The sequence below is a fragment of the Eleginops maclovinus genome, chromosome 1 (genome assembly GCF_036324505.1).
Source record: "Eleginops maclovinus isolate JMC-PN-2008 ecotype Puerto Natales chromosome 1, JC_Emac_rtc_rv5, whole genome shotgun sequence".
NCBI classification, from domain to species: Eukaryota; Metazoa; Chordata; class Actinopteri; order Perciformes; family Eleginopidae; genus Eleginops; species Eleginops maclovinus.
In genome coordinates, this window is record NC_086349.1 from 17,905,416 (window position 1) to 17,923,477 (window position 18,062).

Genomic DNA, 18,062 nt, shown 5'->3' on the forward strand with positions numbered 1-18,062 from the left:
CACACCAAAACACCTTAAAAGAAATAGGGACCTTTATAAATCTGTTCTTATTGCTGTCCTTTTTTGGAGAATGCAATAAAACTGTGCATCACTGCCAAGAAAGACAGAGCAGACTGTCACATCCTGCTATCTGTGTATCCTATTTTAAATACAGCAGAACTCACTTTATATGTTTCTGTGTACAGACAACTAAAAGAGAACATAAAAGCAATTTTATTGTGGGTCATCAAAGCTAAGAGGGTGAACGTAACTCTGCTGAGATGATGTATTGTGAGATTGACAAAATAAATGATCATAGAAAGCATAAAGGTTTATAAACCCCTTCTGAATAAACTGTTGTACAAAATAGAAATGGTTTGTAGACAGTTTAGAGGCATGTTTTACATATGTAATACACTGTCTGAATGTGTTTATGACCGTTAGCACCTGAGCTAATCTACTTGCTAAACAACAGTTTTCAGTTTTCTCTCTTACTTAAAAAACTTTTACCTTAAATAACTTTATGAAATGAATTTGCTTACAATCCTTAGAAGGAAGTGCCAGGGAGGATTATACCACCCATTACAGAGAAGAGAAGCTGGGGGAGCCATAATGACTGATTAGCCCAACTAGCCTTCTTGTGTTAGCAGCCCTACAAAACAAAATATCCATCAGGCAGAAGTTGCGGGCCAAATCAGCGGGGCCCACACCATGGTATCTTTCTTGAGGATTTCAAATTGTGTAAACTGTCAACATAATGAAACATCACAACAGAAAAAAGCGGAAGGCGCACTAGGGCTTCACTTCCTGTTACAAATCCCCAACGACTTTTATGTTTAAATGCATATTTCTGTTCAATAACCTGAGTGTGTTTTAGGCTGTTTTTGAGTCTCGAACGCGCCAGAGTAACGTGGACAGCTGGCAATGTAGAGAGAAACATGCATTTTCAAATTTAGCTGGCTCGCTCACCCCCACCATCACTAACCACCCTCCCTCCCACAGCCTCTGTAACCTCCCCCTCACCTCTCCTTACTCCCCCTTCACTCACCCACCCACCCACACTCCATCACCCCACCGTCCACCTCTCACCCCACCACTCTTGCAATCGCTCTGCTCCTCTTCTCTCCTCTCCTCCCCTCCACCCACACTCTCTCTTTTACTCTGAGCCCCCAGCAGTACCACCATCACTACCAGCACCATCATCTCTCTCTCTCTCTTCCTTGTCTTTTACCACTCTCTTCCCTCTGTCCCTCCCTCCTCTAAAGCCTTCAGGCTCTGCTTGATTTATGCTTGCCCTCCCTATCCACACACACCCCACCACCACCACCACCCACCATTCCCTATCTCTCCTGGAGGTTGTGGCCCGGCTAGTCCCTAAAAACAACAGAGAGAGCGCAAGTGAGGGAGAGAGGACAGAGAGAAAGGGAGAGAGAGAATAACAACCTCTTTTACTTTCCATCCTCCCTCTTTTTTAACCCAGCATTTTTTTCATTCCCCTCTCCCACACTGCTTTTTAAATTGCCTCTGAATTCTTGAGCTGTTTTAGTGCCTCACTCCCCCTTCTCTGCTGAAATTACTTTTTTACCCTCTCAAACTCTGGCATGCTGAGGAAGCAAGTTCCACCTTTCCTCCCCTCTTTGTCCACTCGAGGACAAACATGCACTAATCGCATGTCCAAGTGTAAGGAGCTGCTTGGAAAAAGCCACTTGCTTTTTGTTGTTATGAAGCATGTCGCTGTAATGTCGCGTGGACAATGCTGCGAACAGCAAAGTCTTGTGACAACACATCTCTTGTAAGGCCTTGTCCTTTTGAACCCCAGGCTGGCCGAGCCATTACCAGGCCGACTTGGGACAAGACTTTCATAAGCAAGCAAACACACACACACACACACACACACACACACACACACACACACACACAACGCACACACACACACACACACACACACACACACACACACACACACACACACACACACACACACACACACACACACACACACACACACACACACACACACACACACACACATGGACATACACACACAAAGATACATAGTGAATGAGTCTTTCTCTTTTGTTTGCACTCCCATACTCAAACATGCACACAAGCCCTACTTTCTTCTCTGACAGCTCTCATGTGGTCGACGAGCCTCAGTAACTCGTTGCTTAACCACGCTGGACTTTTTCTCTTCATTGTGTTTGGCTACTGTCTCTGTTGATTTTAAATTGTGTGTGTGTGTGTGTGTGTGTGTGTGTGTGTGTGTGTGTGTGTGTGTGTGTGTGTGTGTGTGTGTGTGTGTGTGTGTGTGTGTGTGTGTGTGTGTGTGTGTGTGTGTGTGTGTGTGTGTGAGTGACTGAAGGTGTCAAGGAGTGTGTCCAATAACAGCCAGATCATATGATTGTGTCCCTGAGTAGCGGCTGTGTAGCAATTTACTTCATAATTTGGCTTCATTTAGAGAGGAAGCTTTGTATTTAGAGAGATATACACACTCAAACACACACAGACACACTCCTTGAACACATCAGAACAGAAGATCAGGGGTCAAACTGGGTCAGCTGACCCTCCCTCCCTTTCCAGGCCCTCTCTTTCCTCCTATTTACTGCGTCAAAGCGTGCTCCCTAATAATACAACTCCCCTTGTGAAACACACACACACACACACACACACACACACACACACACACACACACACACACACACACACACACACACACACACACACACACACACACACACACACACACACACACACACACTTAACTCAGATATACAGTGCACCTTCCAACCACAGCACCATAAAACTGTATCTTCTATCCATTAGCCTCACATACTATACATTTGAAGTATAGTTAAACACACACATCTTTTATTCCAAGGCAAGTCTTATTCCGCCTTTGCTTTTTCCCACTCAAGCCCCCACATAGCTTGCAGCATCACTCACGCACACTCACGCACACACACGCATGCACGCGCGCACACGCACGCAAACACACACACAGGTACACACACACACACACACATACACACACAAATACTCACATGAACAAAGAGAAGCACCATTTCCACATATTTGTCTCTCCTTTTAAAAGGGGGTTTTATTTAGCATAAATGTTGAAGCCAAGGGTGCCTGGCTACCATGGCAACCAAATTAAACGGAGGATCTCTTCAGAAAGCAGAAATCTAAATTATTCGGACTCTTTTATGAAGGGGAAACTGAAAATTCCCTTCACTGTAGAGAGGCCGCTGCACTGTAAAGGCAGAAGAAAGGAGGGGAAAAAAGGTGAGGGAAATGCTATTGTTTTTTTGCATCTGACCATGCTGTTCGAAGCCATATCAAATGGCATTGAAATTCATAGGTTGTCTCATGACAAGCAGTATGTTAACACTCAGCATATGTGCACAAAGGAATGATGTAACCACAGTGTCTCTAAAACTCTAGATAAACCTATTTGGTCTGAAAGACAGCACAATATGTGTGTCAACAAATCCTCGGAGAAACCCGGTACACGTATGATGAAATTCATAAGCTGCGTGCATAGGATTAGGTGCGAGTCTTTCTGGTGCAGTAAATGATTTTATCTGTCAGAACAGGATGAGGTTTAAGTAACACACCATCTACGCTGGGCCCGATAAAGCTTACATAAGTGAAGGAGGATTATGTAGTATATTCCGATTATTTGGTGCGGAAGCCTGTTTGTGGTCAGCCGAATACTAATTTCTAATATCTCACGCTTAGTCTCAAAAATGCGGATAAATCCTCAGAAAGCAGGATGCTGTTTGTGGCACGGCAGAGTGTGTCAGAAGGACGGAGAGAGTTCATTCCCTAATGCGTACAGCACAGATGTTAGTTTCACACATTTTCTGAATTTTGACTGTTATGTGCGAGGAAATCATCAAGCAATCACTTTTCTATAACTCGGCCATTTAATCTGCAAAGTGTGACTGAAGCATTGTTACTGTATAGTATGAGGAGGGCGGACATGTTCCATCTGTAGATGCACTCGTCCAAGGGATGCTGGGAAAAGTGGTCAGGGGTCATTCGCTTGTCCAATGAACAGATGAGTGGAGGGAGATGGGGGTCAGAGAGGTGACCCTCTTTTCTCCCTTGCTTCCTTTCCTTCCATTTGTCTGCCTCTCCTTTCTCCATATATATGTGTGTGTGTGTGTGTGTGTGTGTGTGTGTGTGTGTGTGTGTGTGTGTGTGTGTGTGTGTGTGTGTGTGTGTGTGTGTGTGTGTGTGTGTGTGTGTGTGTGTGTGTGTGTGTGTGTATTTGTTGTTGGCCCACAGCAGATCTATGTTATTGATTGACTCTTGTGGCTGCTGGGCTGCCCACTGAAGGAGGGGGCAGAGCTCTAATGAATTCCTGCACCTCATGCCCCTTGCGCCAACCCCTACACCCCCTCCTTAATTAACTTTGTGTGTGTTTGTGCTCGGGTTGGGGAGGGGGTGTGCGTGGATGCATGAGTGTGTGTTTTGTGTGTATCTTCTGTGCTTCCTCTACAGCTCAACACCCCCGCTTCTACACCCCCTTGCACGTTTTTTTTTTCTTCCTCTCTCTTTCTGTCCGTGCCTCCTCTTCTCTGTCTTCATTCCTCCTACTTTATCTCCTCTTTTTATATCTTCCTCTGCGAGTAGTTTGATGGCCGCCGATTACCTCGTATGTGTGTCACTCTTATCTGTCGCGCCCAATCTTCTCCCCCACGTCCTCAATACCTCTATCTCTAACACCTTTCAGATCTATGCGTGTTAGTGCAACTGTGCATACAGAGCGTTTATCTATCCATCTGATCTGTGTTCATTTATCTATACCGAGCACGAGATATGACTGACATTTTGTGTATGTGTGTGTGTGTGTGTGTGTGTGTGTGTGTGTGTGTGTGTGTGTGTGTGTGTGTGTGTGTGTGTGTGTGTGTGTGTGTGTGTGTGTGTGTGTGTGTGTGTGTGTGTGTGTGTGTGTGTGTGTGTGTGTGTGTGTGAGAAGGAGAGAGAGAGAGTGGTCAGCATTGACCTAGTAGGCTGTGAAGAGGAGTTTTACCCATCGGTATTCCAGACGTAGAGGTGAACTACTGTCTCTGTCACCTTGACTCCCCCTGCAGCAGATGAGCTCTCGGCTGCACAGGAAACACTTACCTACTGTAGTTAAAATGGACAATAGGGCTTTTCTGTTCTCTTGCTCCTTTTTGATTTCTTCCTTCTGTCTTTATCCTTTGCATCTCGACTTGTTTCTGTTCTCTGTACCCCTGCACATCACCCCTGTTTCTTTCCTCACATTGTTTATTCCCCATAAGAATTAAGTGCAATTTCAGCTGTCCCTGCATGGTCTTTATTGAACGATAGACCTATATATTAGGATGTCACAAGGTTTCTGTCCAGAAGAATCCCACATATTACACACACACACAAGTCTGCATTAGGACTCAGAAGTATTGTGTGTGTTTGTTTAAACAAACCGTTCTTTTAAAGCTCCTGCCTGTGATGTGTATTTTTGTCTAAGTCTTTGTTAGAGAAAGAAACCTGTCATCAGTTAAATGTCAATTAGGAGGCAATGAAAATGTGTTTGCATATCTATATTTGTGTCTGTGTGTATGTGAGTTTGTGTTAAGTGTAGATGTCGTCAGCAGTGTTGTGTGACAGTCTTGTAGATCTACAGTGGAACCTCCAGTGAAATGTCTACTGCTGACAGCTTCTTTACACACACTGCTTTCCACGACACTGACGACTAAACACACACACATACGTGCAGACATAACGCACACACACAAACCACTTCTGTGTCTGTCTTACTCTCTCTCACTGTCTCCCTATGATCTCCCTGTATTTTTGTTGACTGGTGATGATGAGGTATGTTAGGGAGTTGAAGAGGGAGAAAGATGATTCAGAGCGGTGACGTGTCGGTAGTTACTGCTGAAAACTCTGTGTGTAAACGATGACTCGGCTGAGAGGTTTGAAAGAATTGGTTTAATATGGTGGGCTTTTAGTGTTTTCACTCAAGCTGTTATCACTGTCGGCTGAAACTATTCAAGTACATGTTAGTTGTTTTTTTATACCCTTTGAAAGGGTTTCACAAATCTAACAGTGTCAGAATTTTCAGCCAATAGAGAAGACTGTAATCCCTTTAATTAAGTCAAAACAATGCTCTGTGAAATGTTTGGAACGATTGTTCCATGCCACCAACTTGAATCCAATTCTTTTTCATTGTGTCACTTTATGAACCATTGTAATATCAGTCAGTAATGACTACAGGAGGACAGAAAAGCCTTAACTCATCTTCTCTTACTTCATCTCTTTTCAGGGGCAGACGTGACCGAACCCAACAGCTCAGACAGCCGCGGCGAACGCCTCGACTTCTTCCTCAAACAGGAAGAGCCTCTCACCACAGAGCCCAACTACCTGGGTCCCCACGAATCAGAGGAGCCCGGGGGAGGAGGCGGGGGCGGAACAATGTCGTCTGTAGCCAATCTGAAGGCGGCGCTGATGAGTAAGAACAGCCTGCTGTCTCTGCGGGCTGAGATGATGGGAGATGATAACCCCTTACTGTTCGAGTACCTGCCCAAAGGAGCACACTCCCTTTCTTGTAAGTCACTATTTACTAACACTGTGCTCACACTGATTGTTACACACACAAACACACACAACACACACAACACACACACACACACACACACACACACACACACACACACACACACACACACACACACACACACACACACACACACACACACACACACATCCACACAAGTCATTATAACTTACAACATGGGTATACACAAACTGCTTTGAATCTACTGGTGTATTTCTGAGTAGCTGCTCATGTGGTCACCTGTGTGAGGCATAAAACATACAGGCTTGACTGCTTTTGACACGAGTATCCTCTTCTTCAGCAGAGTATTTTCGCTCATCAGCCACTGTCTTTGGATAACTGTGTGTGTGTGTGTGTGTGTGTGTGTGTGTGTGTGTGTGTGTGTGTGTGTGTGTGTGTGTGTGTGTGTGTGTGTGTGTGTGTGTGTGTGTGTGTGTGTGTGTGTGTGTGTGTGTGTGTGTTTGTGTGTGTGGTGCCACTTCAGTGTGTAAAGAGTTTGTGTGGCAATGCCAGTGATGACTAGTCAGCGGTGACTCAGTGAGAGAACATTTAGCTGGGATCGCTCTTGCTTTTGTGAGAAAATTTGTTTGGTTTTATGTGACAGTTTCTTTGTGCGTATCAGTGGGTACACGGCTGTATTTTACAGCGGCAAAATAACAAAACAAAATTGCAGCAACTGTTCTGATATTACCTACTTACTATATATCATCCTCCAAAACCATGAAACGATTTGCGCTTGTCATCTACGACACACACCTTTTCATCTTGCTAACAGCACCTTCAAAATTAGGAGTATTTTCCTTAAAATTGTATCCATAATAAAACAGTGAAACGGAAAATGATGATAGAGAAATGTTAGGTTATGTGAGATAAAATATAAACATGTATTGCTTTTTTTTTAACCATCACATTTTGTATGTAATTATTTATGACTGAATAGAATGTGAATGATGTTGTACATTAAGCCATCAATGACCTTCTCATCTTTGAAAGTCTGAGTGCCTCCCCACATGAGAATCGAAATAACTCTTTTATCAGCTCTTTCATTGAACGCTTCTACTGACTTTAAAATTAACACTTTTCTAATCACAAACATTTTTATTATCCATATTTGTGCCTAATTTTGTCGATGGTAACGAGAGATATTTCGCTTTTTTTGCGTTCAGTTAGTGTGTTACTATCTGCATGTGTGTATCCCTGTGTGTGTGCCAGCGTGAGCGTATTATTTGTTTGAGTCCATGTCTGTGTGGGCACATTTCTGTGTGTGTGTGTGTGTGTGTGTGTGCAACGCGTGTGTTTGTGTCTCTTTGCTTTTACTGGCTAGTAATTGGATCTTTTGTCCTGAGTTCTGCCTGTCTTTGTGAGCGGAAGAAAAGCAAAGGAAGGGTACAACTCTGAGCCGAGTCATGCCTTTTGAGTTCAGCCCCACTCACCTACAGAATAAAAGACAGGGCCCAGCAGAAAAGAGGAAAACACACGTTTGCTGTTGCACATAGGCGCTCGCACACGCAAGTCACATCAACCCTTTTGTGTAAGTGTTAAGTGTGTGGGATTGAGATGTTTCTGTTGGCTTCAAGAGAAGAATCAGATGCTGTCACAGCACAGATAGACAGCCTCACAAGCTACTAAAGAGAAGAAGAGGCTTTTCTGATACGAATTCACACTGTGCAACACTCAGCCTTACTACTACATGAATAGGAGATTTTGGGAATTCAGAGAATGTTAATCATTTGGTCCCTGAAAAAAAAAACTGTATGATTCTTATGGCTGTATTTCAGTTGTCATCAAAGAAACCTCAGGGAGGGTTTTTGGTTAGCCAAACCTTATTTTGAATTCACTACACAATAGGGGTTGGGGAAATGGGCTTGTCAAGATGCCCAACAACCTCCCCTCCCTCCCTGGGTCTGTCCCTGTGTCTAAATGAGGAGAGAAATAAACAAACACTGTACCTCAGATTACTGGGCGGAGGATAAGTCTGCCTGGTTTGACAGATCGCTGCTCCCTTCCTCCCTCCCTCCCTCCCTCCCTCCCTCCCTCCCTCCCTCCCTCCCTCCCTCCATTCAGCCCTCTTTCCCCCTCCTCCTGTTCTCCTCCCTGCTTCTCCTTCACCCCTGCTTAACATCCTTCCTGTCCTTTTTTCCCTCCTGTACTCCCCCTCACGTCATCCATCCCTCCTTCCCTTCATCCATTTCTCCTTCACCCCTCCTTAACACCCATCCCTCACACTCTCCCTCCCCTTTTGGCCGGCTCATGCAGTTCCTCCTTATTTGTCTCTCTCCTGTCTCTTTTCCCCTCTTTTACTTCAACTGTAGAGCATCAAAGTATGTTGGTTTAAAATCCTGGGAAAGTATTGATCTAGGCAGAGAGGAGGTAGAGCAAGGTCACCTGGTCCAATTCAGGAGAGACTGCTGAATATCAGCGGCAAAAAGGCCTTTACACAGAGCTTCTGTCTCCCCCTTCCTTCCCTCCCTCTATCTTCCTCTTTTTCTTTTCTATAGTATAATTGACTGTTTAATAAAACATGCTTCTCCTAAACATTCATACATCCCAACTCGTACCAAACTGAGAATCAATGTACTAGAGTTACCGCTGAATGCTTACTCTCTGTTCACATTCAGCAATTCAAACCGATCCAACCTTCACCTTGTTGACAAGGCCTGTCATTCAAATGCACAGCTCCTCTCTTTGCTATCCTTTGCATGGGTCACGGACTACAGCATAGCATGTGGAATTCCAAAATCTGTAAATCCAGACTGTATGTCAGTCAGCCTCCTCAATCCAATTAAGATCATTGGGATTTGGCCCTGCTACCCCTTTTGTACGTCAGACAATCAATGCCAGACAATGGATTTTGCCGGACCATCCCTGCGCACCTGTCCTTACTGCCACCACACACTGGCTGTAGAGAACATCCAATTAAATATAGGGAGCATGCTGACATTATTGAACTTTTCTCTTTACTGCCTGCTCCCATGGCTTCACATCTACTTTTGAAAAACGGACTCACTCCATACAGTAGCTCCCGGTGGCTTCACAGTTTTTTTTTATCATTTTTATTTATGACAGTGACACAAATCTTCTGCAAGAGACTTTTCAAATAAAATCTTTTGGATCCTGTATTGTAAAACCAAAGCATCATCATAAGAACAGAAAGGGTGAATGTAAAAGTAAGACACAGTATTGATGCAGGAGTTATAACTTAAAATCAAGCAGTTACATTTTACATCAAAGGAATCATGATCCATTTATTTGACTGGTACTGCTGTAACTTTTTTTCTAAATCATTCATATAGTGTCTAAACCACAAGACCAAACCAGGTTTGTTTTCCTGTATCATTAAGCAATAAAAGTGACGCAAACCTGTCCAAAGGCTTTTGCTAATAGGGCGTCATTAAGCATTTTTGTCGTTGAGAAGTCCTGCAAGCAGACTGAAGTTCATTGGCTATTGGCAATTGGTCAGCTTATAGTAATTGCCTCCCTAAAGCCTAAACAGACATACTAGGTCTGACCCCACTCAGAATGGGGTGGAGGAGAGTATTCAGGTTGTTGTTGTAAGTAATTCAGTTACTCTACGTTAATGTCTTTTTTTTCTCTCTATTTCATTTACTGGTGTCACTTTGCAATGAGTCGGCCTGCTGTTTCCAGACAGAACTGCAATATTAAACTCAGTGAGATAAGTTTGCAAAGAAATAACTATTGTATTTTGAAATTCTCAAAGAAGCTTGAACCGAGGCGATTTAACAAATCGACGTAATTATTCCATTAGTGTCTTTTCCTAAAAAGGGTCCACTGCGAGAAGAGGATTTGTTAATGAGTTGCTCCTTTCACCTGTAGCTCATCTCTTTACTGTCTCCATATCTGCCTCCCTCTTGATGTTGTTCTTCTCGACACTGCCAGGGGTGGGGAAAAGGAGATGGGGAGTTGAGCATTTGTGTGTGTTCTCAGTAAGTGGGAGTGGGGAGTGTCGGGCGCGGTAGTTTAACATTCCAGGAATCCGTCCACAGTCGAGCCTCATGGTTGTGTGATTCTGTCCGTTGTGCAGAGGAGGGCAATGAATGGCTAACGCTCTGCATAACTCTGGACACATTCCCCAAAGCTCTGCCCACACTTGTGCATACTCGCATACGCACACACACAATCCACAATAACCTGCAACACATTACTCTATGATTTATATGCACTTTGAGAAAAAGAGATGCACTCACAGTACCAGCTAATGGTGATGTTAATGTAGCAGAAAAAGCTTCTGTGTGAATAGTTATAGAGAGCTAAAGGCCCTGTAAGGAATTTGAAAATCTTCATCCACCCTGCCTTTACTTGTTGCCAGTAAACATCTTACATGGTCGATACAGTCGTCCTTTACCCTGCACGTACAAAAAGTCTTTACTTGAGCTGCAAGATGGCTCCTCTCCAAAACAATATCCCTCCACGCTACAGAGGATCCTCAAGCCTTCTCCATATATGCATTTTACTCGCACACATAGCACATGCACACTCGCTCATGAAACACACACACACTGCCATCCTCTGCGCACGCATGTGGGTGGAAGGAGAAGGAGAGCAGAGGAGCGAAGGAAACAGTGAGAGAAAGAGAGAAGAGAAGCCCTAACCCCTTCCCCTCGGCTGGTGGAAAGTGAAACTTCAGAGTTTTTCTTCCTCCCCCTCTCCACAGTGTTTGATAGTGTAGCACTGGCAGCCTCTGTGTGCCCCCCTGCCCACTCTCTCCCGTTGTGTTCTGGTGGCCAGCTGCTAGCAGAGTTGCAGTTGTACGTGAGTGGGTGGGTGAGACTCGTTTCCTGTGCTCCTCAGGGCTCCGCTCCAACAACTACTGCAGCACGCTCCGGCCAGGGGCCACGGGGGCCACTATTCATAACAAACAGGGGGCTGGCTCCTCTCCTCCTCCTACTCTTCCTCTTCTTCCTACTCATCTTCCACCATCACCACCACCACTACCGCCGTCATCATCAACTCACTACCCACCCACCCCACCCACGCCACTGCACCCCTTTGATCCTCGGCCCCTGGAGGCCCCCGGGCAGCGGGCTGGGGCACCCACGCTGCTCTCAGAAGGGTTGGACATGGAAGTGGAAGAGGCCCCCAAGGGCCCGGAGCCCTACACACTGCCTGAGGTAAGCCCACAGACCCTAGCTCAGCTCCAGGTCAGAGGTTGCTCTCTGGGTACGACTCCTCCACTCAGACACGGGTTTGAAAGAGTGGAGATGAGCATCCAGGGAGCGGCTTCTCCCTTTTTCCACAAACACACCGAGGGGGGTTGAGACGACAGATAAAAGAAAGTGACTTCAAACATGGTGGAAGGGTGGGGTTGTGGGTCTTTATGAGGAGAAGTAGGGGTTAATGGAGTTGTTTTTTATGATTAAAAAAGCAAAGAATTACGCAGCATCTCTCAACCCCTCTCTGTGTCTCACTCTGTATGTGGAATCTGGCGTCATTCAGAATGTTTTCTTTTGTTTGTCTTTCTTTTCTGTGTGCTTTGTTTGCTTTTTCTTCCTCATTCTGTACTCTTGTCTCCCTTTAGTTTTTTTTCATATAATCTTTTTTAATATAGCCAGACCCAAATCCACCTTCAAGCCAAGAGCCTTTGCTCGGTATTAGCGATAGTTTATAGTGGTTACATGAGAGATGACACATCTGGTCACAATGGCAGCGTGTGCTAAGAGATGGCAGATAACGGGCGAGGTAGTGAGATGAGACTGACTAGAATCAATACAAGTAGACAATGAGAGGTTTGCTCTCGCAGTCCAGGAAATTGTTTGTTCTGTTCTGTGTGTGTGTGTGTGTGTGTGTGTGTGTGTGTGTGTGTGTGTGTGTGTGTGTGTGTGTGTGTGTGTGTGTGTGTGTGTGTGTGTGTGTGTGTGTGTTTGTGTGTGAGTGAGTGTGGGCGTGTGTGAGCATGGCAGTATGAGCATGTGTGGATTTGAGTTTTGTGCCAGTGTGTGTGTTTGTGTGCGGGTGAGTGTTTTAGGAGCAGCATTTGATTTCAGTGGACCTGCCTCCCAACAAGCCTCCCTATCTTGGTGGACAAGCCATCTGTTTGCACAGTGCATGGTGTTCTGTTCTTAGAGAGGAGGAGGAGGAGGAGGAGGAGGAGGAGGAGGAGGAGGAGGAGGGAGAGGAGGAGGCGGAGGAGTGTAGGGATGGAGATATGGGTGGGGGCTAGTTCTTAAATTAAGTTTTTTCTTCACCTGCCAATGTGGTCAGGTCACTGAACATTTCTATTTGCCACTAATTTCTTTGTCTGCCACTTCTAAAATCTAAGTTGAATGCTTAACAATTGACAACGCTAAGATGTCATAAAAACCCCATAAAAGAAATCATATCATATATCTTCAAAAAGTTGTACGCATAGTAAGATATGTCATAAAAAGTCCTGGTCATGTCTGCGATAAAAAGTCATACATAACGTCATAGTTTAGTACTGTACATCATAATAAATCTAAGTGTTGTTGTTGATATGAAACTGTAAAGACAATGTCTTAGTACAGTTTATTATAACATCATTAACAATATCATAGAACGTATGTATTATAAAATATTATAAAACATTTGTAATTATAGTACGCCATTCAAATATCATAAATACATATCATAGCAAATTATTCCATAACATTTAATAAATCAACTATCATCACAAACAATGTCCATGTATAGTATATCACATGCAATATCATACAAAACTGTTATTGTATATTTTTTAATAAAAAGTCATACTATACTATGAGGGGGTTAACAATTTGGCAGGAGCATGAAGAAGATGGAGGAAGGATAGAGCTCAGATGGGGTGTAGACGAGAGAACAGAGAGGTCTTTAGGGCGCCATGCTGTATCAGGCAGATATTATTATGAATACTGTAGATCAAACTTACTGCTCATCCTGTGTATCATAAGCCATCTAACAGCTCTTTGCAAGATTGTGTTTGCTTGCTAATCTCTAACAATTTATCCGTGTCTTTAAATCACTCTGATCTATGTATGTGTTTCTCTTCGTGTCTTTACCGTTTTCATGTCTTTGTTATTGTGTTTCTCACAAAGCTTGTCTTCACAGCCTGTCTCACCTGCCTGCCTCCTGCATGCCCAGACAACAATCCATACAGAACTTATTAATGTGTGTGTGTGTGTGTGTGTGACATAACAAGATCTTTTGTGCTTACAGGAGGGTGTTAAAGACAAGGAAGACATGAAACAGTTCAGCGCAGGTATAGTTTAGGCTTTACATTTAAAACATAACACATTAAGATAACTTAAGAGAGAGTTTGCACCTTTTATCTATTGCTCTCACTTTCCCTCTCACTTTCCTTCTCGCTACCTCAGCCTTGGAAGGTGACCAGTCTCCGGTCGAGAGGGATCAGATGGGCGGTGAAAGCTGTGCTGGGGGGTTGACTGTTCCTGCATCAGTAACCGTGGCTGGCAGAGAGACTAAAGGGCTGACGGTGCTGGGCAGAGAGGCTGGGTCTGGGAAAAGAGTCCTGCCAGAGCCTGGTGCCTGGCCCTCTCAGGGGTTCGCCTGCTCCCTGTGCAAACGGCTGTTCAGCAGCCTGGAGCATCTGAGGGAACACGAGTACCGCCACACCCTGTCTCTGATGGCCTTGTCTCTGGACTGGCCAAGCATGCAGGGTCCGCACCACCTACCTACTCAGCTCCGTCACCAGCCACAATCCCAGCCTCTCCACTTCTTCCAGTCTCTCTATCGCCCCACAGTGGTCGAGCCCACGTCAGGCCCGCTACCTTTGCTCCCAATGCCCGGCAAGCTTCACCCTCAAATCAAACGCAGACAGACACGAGAAGACCATCCATTTCAAGAAGAAGCTGATGCAGTGTGTGTACTGTATGAAACACTTCAGAGACCGCACCGACCTGCACAGGCATCTGTCCTCCGTGCACTCCAAAGAAAGAGGGCACACCTGCCCTGCCTGTGCCAAGGCTTTTAGCACCCAGAAAAACCTGGCGACACATGTTAAAGTGTGCTGCCAGATGGGGTCAGTGCCAGGAGCTCTGCTGGGAGGCAGCACTGGGATGGAAATGACTCAGGGTGGGGTTATAGATTCCCTGTGGAGGCTTTCTCATGAGATGAAAGTTGACAATCATGATCTCAGTATCAATGTGGAAAATTGAGGCAGATTTACTGTGCACTCATTCATACAGTTAGCAGCGTATCCTGGTGTGTTTACGTTCATGCCAAGATGCTCTGTGGCACTCTGATTTCTAATTGCACTAAGAAAGAAAACGTGAATACATATACTTCGGGACACCTTTTTTAATTGTGTTCTTTTGTAAAACATTGTTTATATCTGTCAATATTTTTTTAACAAGAATTAAGAGCTTAAACGTCATCAATGGACAATTATGCAAAGCTGAGCCGTTTATTGAAGTGAAGATTTTTTTTTTATAATCTATTAGTTTTTTGAAAAGTTTCCGATTGCACTGATTGGACAAAAATAGATGAACAACTTTCAGTTGTGGTGCCGAGTGGGGAGACGAAGGGAGTTGGGGTCTTTCCATCTCCCCAACCTAAAGCACTTGTCTGGCTCTCTGTCGCCAGTCACCAGTCTGACTAAACTATTCTCTCCTTTTTAGGCAGAGAGATCTTTATCTTTGTGACCACCCCTGCACTATGGGCACAAAGACACTCAGGCTTTACTTTGGCTCACAACCCACACAACCACACCACCCGCAGGAACTTTGTGGAATTGCAGCATGAGAGTAGAATAGAGACCCCAATAAGATTATGTCCGATGCCAGTGTTAGGTCAAAAATAGCTTAAAAATGAATGGATGGTGCTTTTTTCAAACTGAAATGCGAAGAAAAAAAACCTGAATTACTTTCATCACCTTCCCCACTGGACACGAGAAGCTCGTCTTCAGTTATCCCTCTGACATGATTACCTTCAGTCACTGCTGTCAGATTGGTGCAGATGGAGGGGATGTGCCGAATGAGACAAAGCCAGCTAAAACAATAAAGCAGTAGCAGCTCAGATGGGGGTTGGGTGGCGTCATTTTCTCTCTCTGTCCTTCTCCTCTGTCCCATATCTGTAAGTCCTCCGTTGGCTGGAGCTGGACAGTAATTGGTCCTTCACGGCTCCGTCCCCTCTTAACCTCTGACCTCTTCATCTGAAGAGGAAGTAGGGTCACAGGGGCAGATGCCCCTTAAACTAGATGAGCTTTGTGATGTCACTGCTGCAGACAGATAATGGTTTGGTTGTGAGACAAGTGGGTTGAACGCAGGAGAGCAATATACAGTAGGATGGTGAAGACAGTAACGCAGAGGGTGTTATAGAGCTGCAGGATATTGGACTCAGCATGAACACTGGCTTCAAAATGATCGCTAATGTAAATTCACACCAATTTCTGCCAACATTTCTCAGCAGGCCTGTAACTATAAACCAAGATATTTGCCTGATACCAAATCATAAAGCTCTATTGTGAGTATTGTATCCAAAAGGAAGACATCCACCTGTGTTTCCTTCTAATAGTCTACAGTTGCTCCAACACAAAGAACTGTCATTTCTGTGGGCTCAGTAAAAGAAGAAAAGGTAGGGAATATGCTGTTGCGTAAACATACACCCCAAGAACCCCCAAATGCCTTATGACACCCCAGGTAGGGTGTCCTAGCCAGCAGATAAAACCGACTTGCAGGCTCAGAGAAGTCAGGAACTGATCAGGAAGACATGGCAACTACTGTAAAGGCTGTTGTGTGGCTCTTTTACTTCGAAAATGTGTTGTAAATACTGAAAAATATTTTACTCCCGATTATAATTCCTTCTCTTAGGAAAAAAACATGTGTCATACAGAGATAGGATTTTTTTTCCTATAATCCTGCTTGTAGTTTTGATGGTGTAATTAAACTGTGATGCAAAATGAAATGAAAACCTCTCTGTAGTTCTTTATCTTTTATCCGTGCAGTGCATATCATTCACACAACCACAAATATTCCTTTCTTTGTCTTTGCATTTTCACTTGATGCTCAGCAGAAAAAACATGTGAATAAGATGTTCAAATCAGTTGTGCATTTGATGTGTACTTGCATGTTTTTGTGCTGTTGAGTGTTTAATCGGGGCAGAAGTCGATTTGCAGATTGAGGTAATTATGTTGTATCACTTTAAGCCTAAAACCCTAGACTGTGAGTGTGACCCCTCCTTTCTGTACAATAGTTATGTTGTGTTGTGCGTGAGTACTCCTACATCCAGTCCTGATCTGTCATGGTCATACACTGTATGCCTTGACTCCAAAGCTTTGCACACACACGACCACACACACAATCTGTTTACTTTGATGCCCTTCACCTGGCTTAACAACCATTTAAGTCTAGACCTTGAGATGATTGGCTTCCCAGACCTCTAAACAAGATTGTGACAAGTTATTAACATTAGTTTTTATTTTCATTTCATTGCTAAACCATCTCTTTGTGTGTGTGATTTTATTTCCTAGCTCCCAGGCCTCTTGTCATTGTCTGTGTTTGTCTTTCTGTCTGTGTTTTGCTGTCCATAGCAGAGACCCTCTAGAGCAACTAAAGCAGACTGACTGTTGTGTGTCGTGTTTATAGTATCTCTTTGCCTTTATTGCTTTAGTATGGAAGAGCTGTTGCCAGGGCAACTGTAGCTTTGACTGGGATTGGGGTGACCATGGGAATTGATGGTACATTTCTAGACCTTGCCGCTAATTAAATGTAATAACTGAAAAGTAACGTCTTGGTTTATTTAAAAGAGCTTCATTGAACACTAATCTTTTTCTGTATTCTTTTTTTTTCTCTCCCTCTTGCTATCCTTACAGTGAATGACTTCACAGTGATCCGTAAAAAGTTCAAGTGCCCCTACTGCAGTTTCTCTGCTATGCACCAGTGCATCCTAAAAAGGCACATGCGCTCCCATACCGGCGAGAGGCCCTACCCCTGTGAAATCTGTGGCAAGAAGTTCACCAGAAGGGAACACATGAAGCGGCACACTCTGGTGAGTGCAGCTATGCGATCACCAGCAGGAGACAGTCATTCAAACATACATTGGGTTCTTTATGTGGGGGTCTCTGGGCATATCTTAAAATATTGCAGTATACACACCTTTTCAAATATCCAAATCTTTCAATGGCATTTAAAGAAGCTATATGTGTCAGTAAATTCAACATAACATTTCCAATCTGGTGTACTTTCAGATCAACAACAAAAGGTTAGATCCAGAGAATAGACATTCTTGTGCTTGTGTAAACAATTCAATCATAAAGACATATGTTCTTTATAAAGGATCATAGCCGAGCATAAATCAGACACTTACATAGCATGATAAACAAGACAGGCTTAGTGTTTGAAGAAGGGTCGAGAGGTTTGACAACACCGCAGCAAAATCCACACTCTGAAGGCAGCCGTCTCTAGGAAGCGGTGTCAGGGCCGAGAATCACCTTCACCAAGTTTTCCATGAACAGCGGGTTGTAATCCAGGGTGGCGGCTCAACATACTGTACTTTGACTTTATGAAATGTTTTTCAACATACTATG

At 44.2% G+C, this 18,062-nt stretch overlaps 1 protein-coding gene across 1 annotated transcript in view; it reads left to right on the forward strand.

The window, feature by feature from the left end:
- Window positions 1–18,062, forward strand: part of zbtb46 (zinc finger and BTB domain containing 46) — a 58,220-nt gene that overhangs the window by 35,033 nt on the left and 5,125 nt on the right. Inside the window, 5 exon segments of the mRNA XM_063894886.1 lie at window positions 6,275–6,556; window positions 11,375–11,694; window positions 13,736–13,778; window positions 13,894–14,019; window positions 17,349–17,524. Coding sequence (XP_063750956.1) covers window positions 6,275–6,556; window positions 11,375–11,694; window positions 13,736–13,778; window positions 13,894–14,019; window positions 17,349–17,524 — 947 coding nt within the window.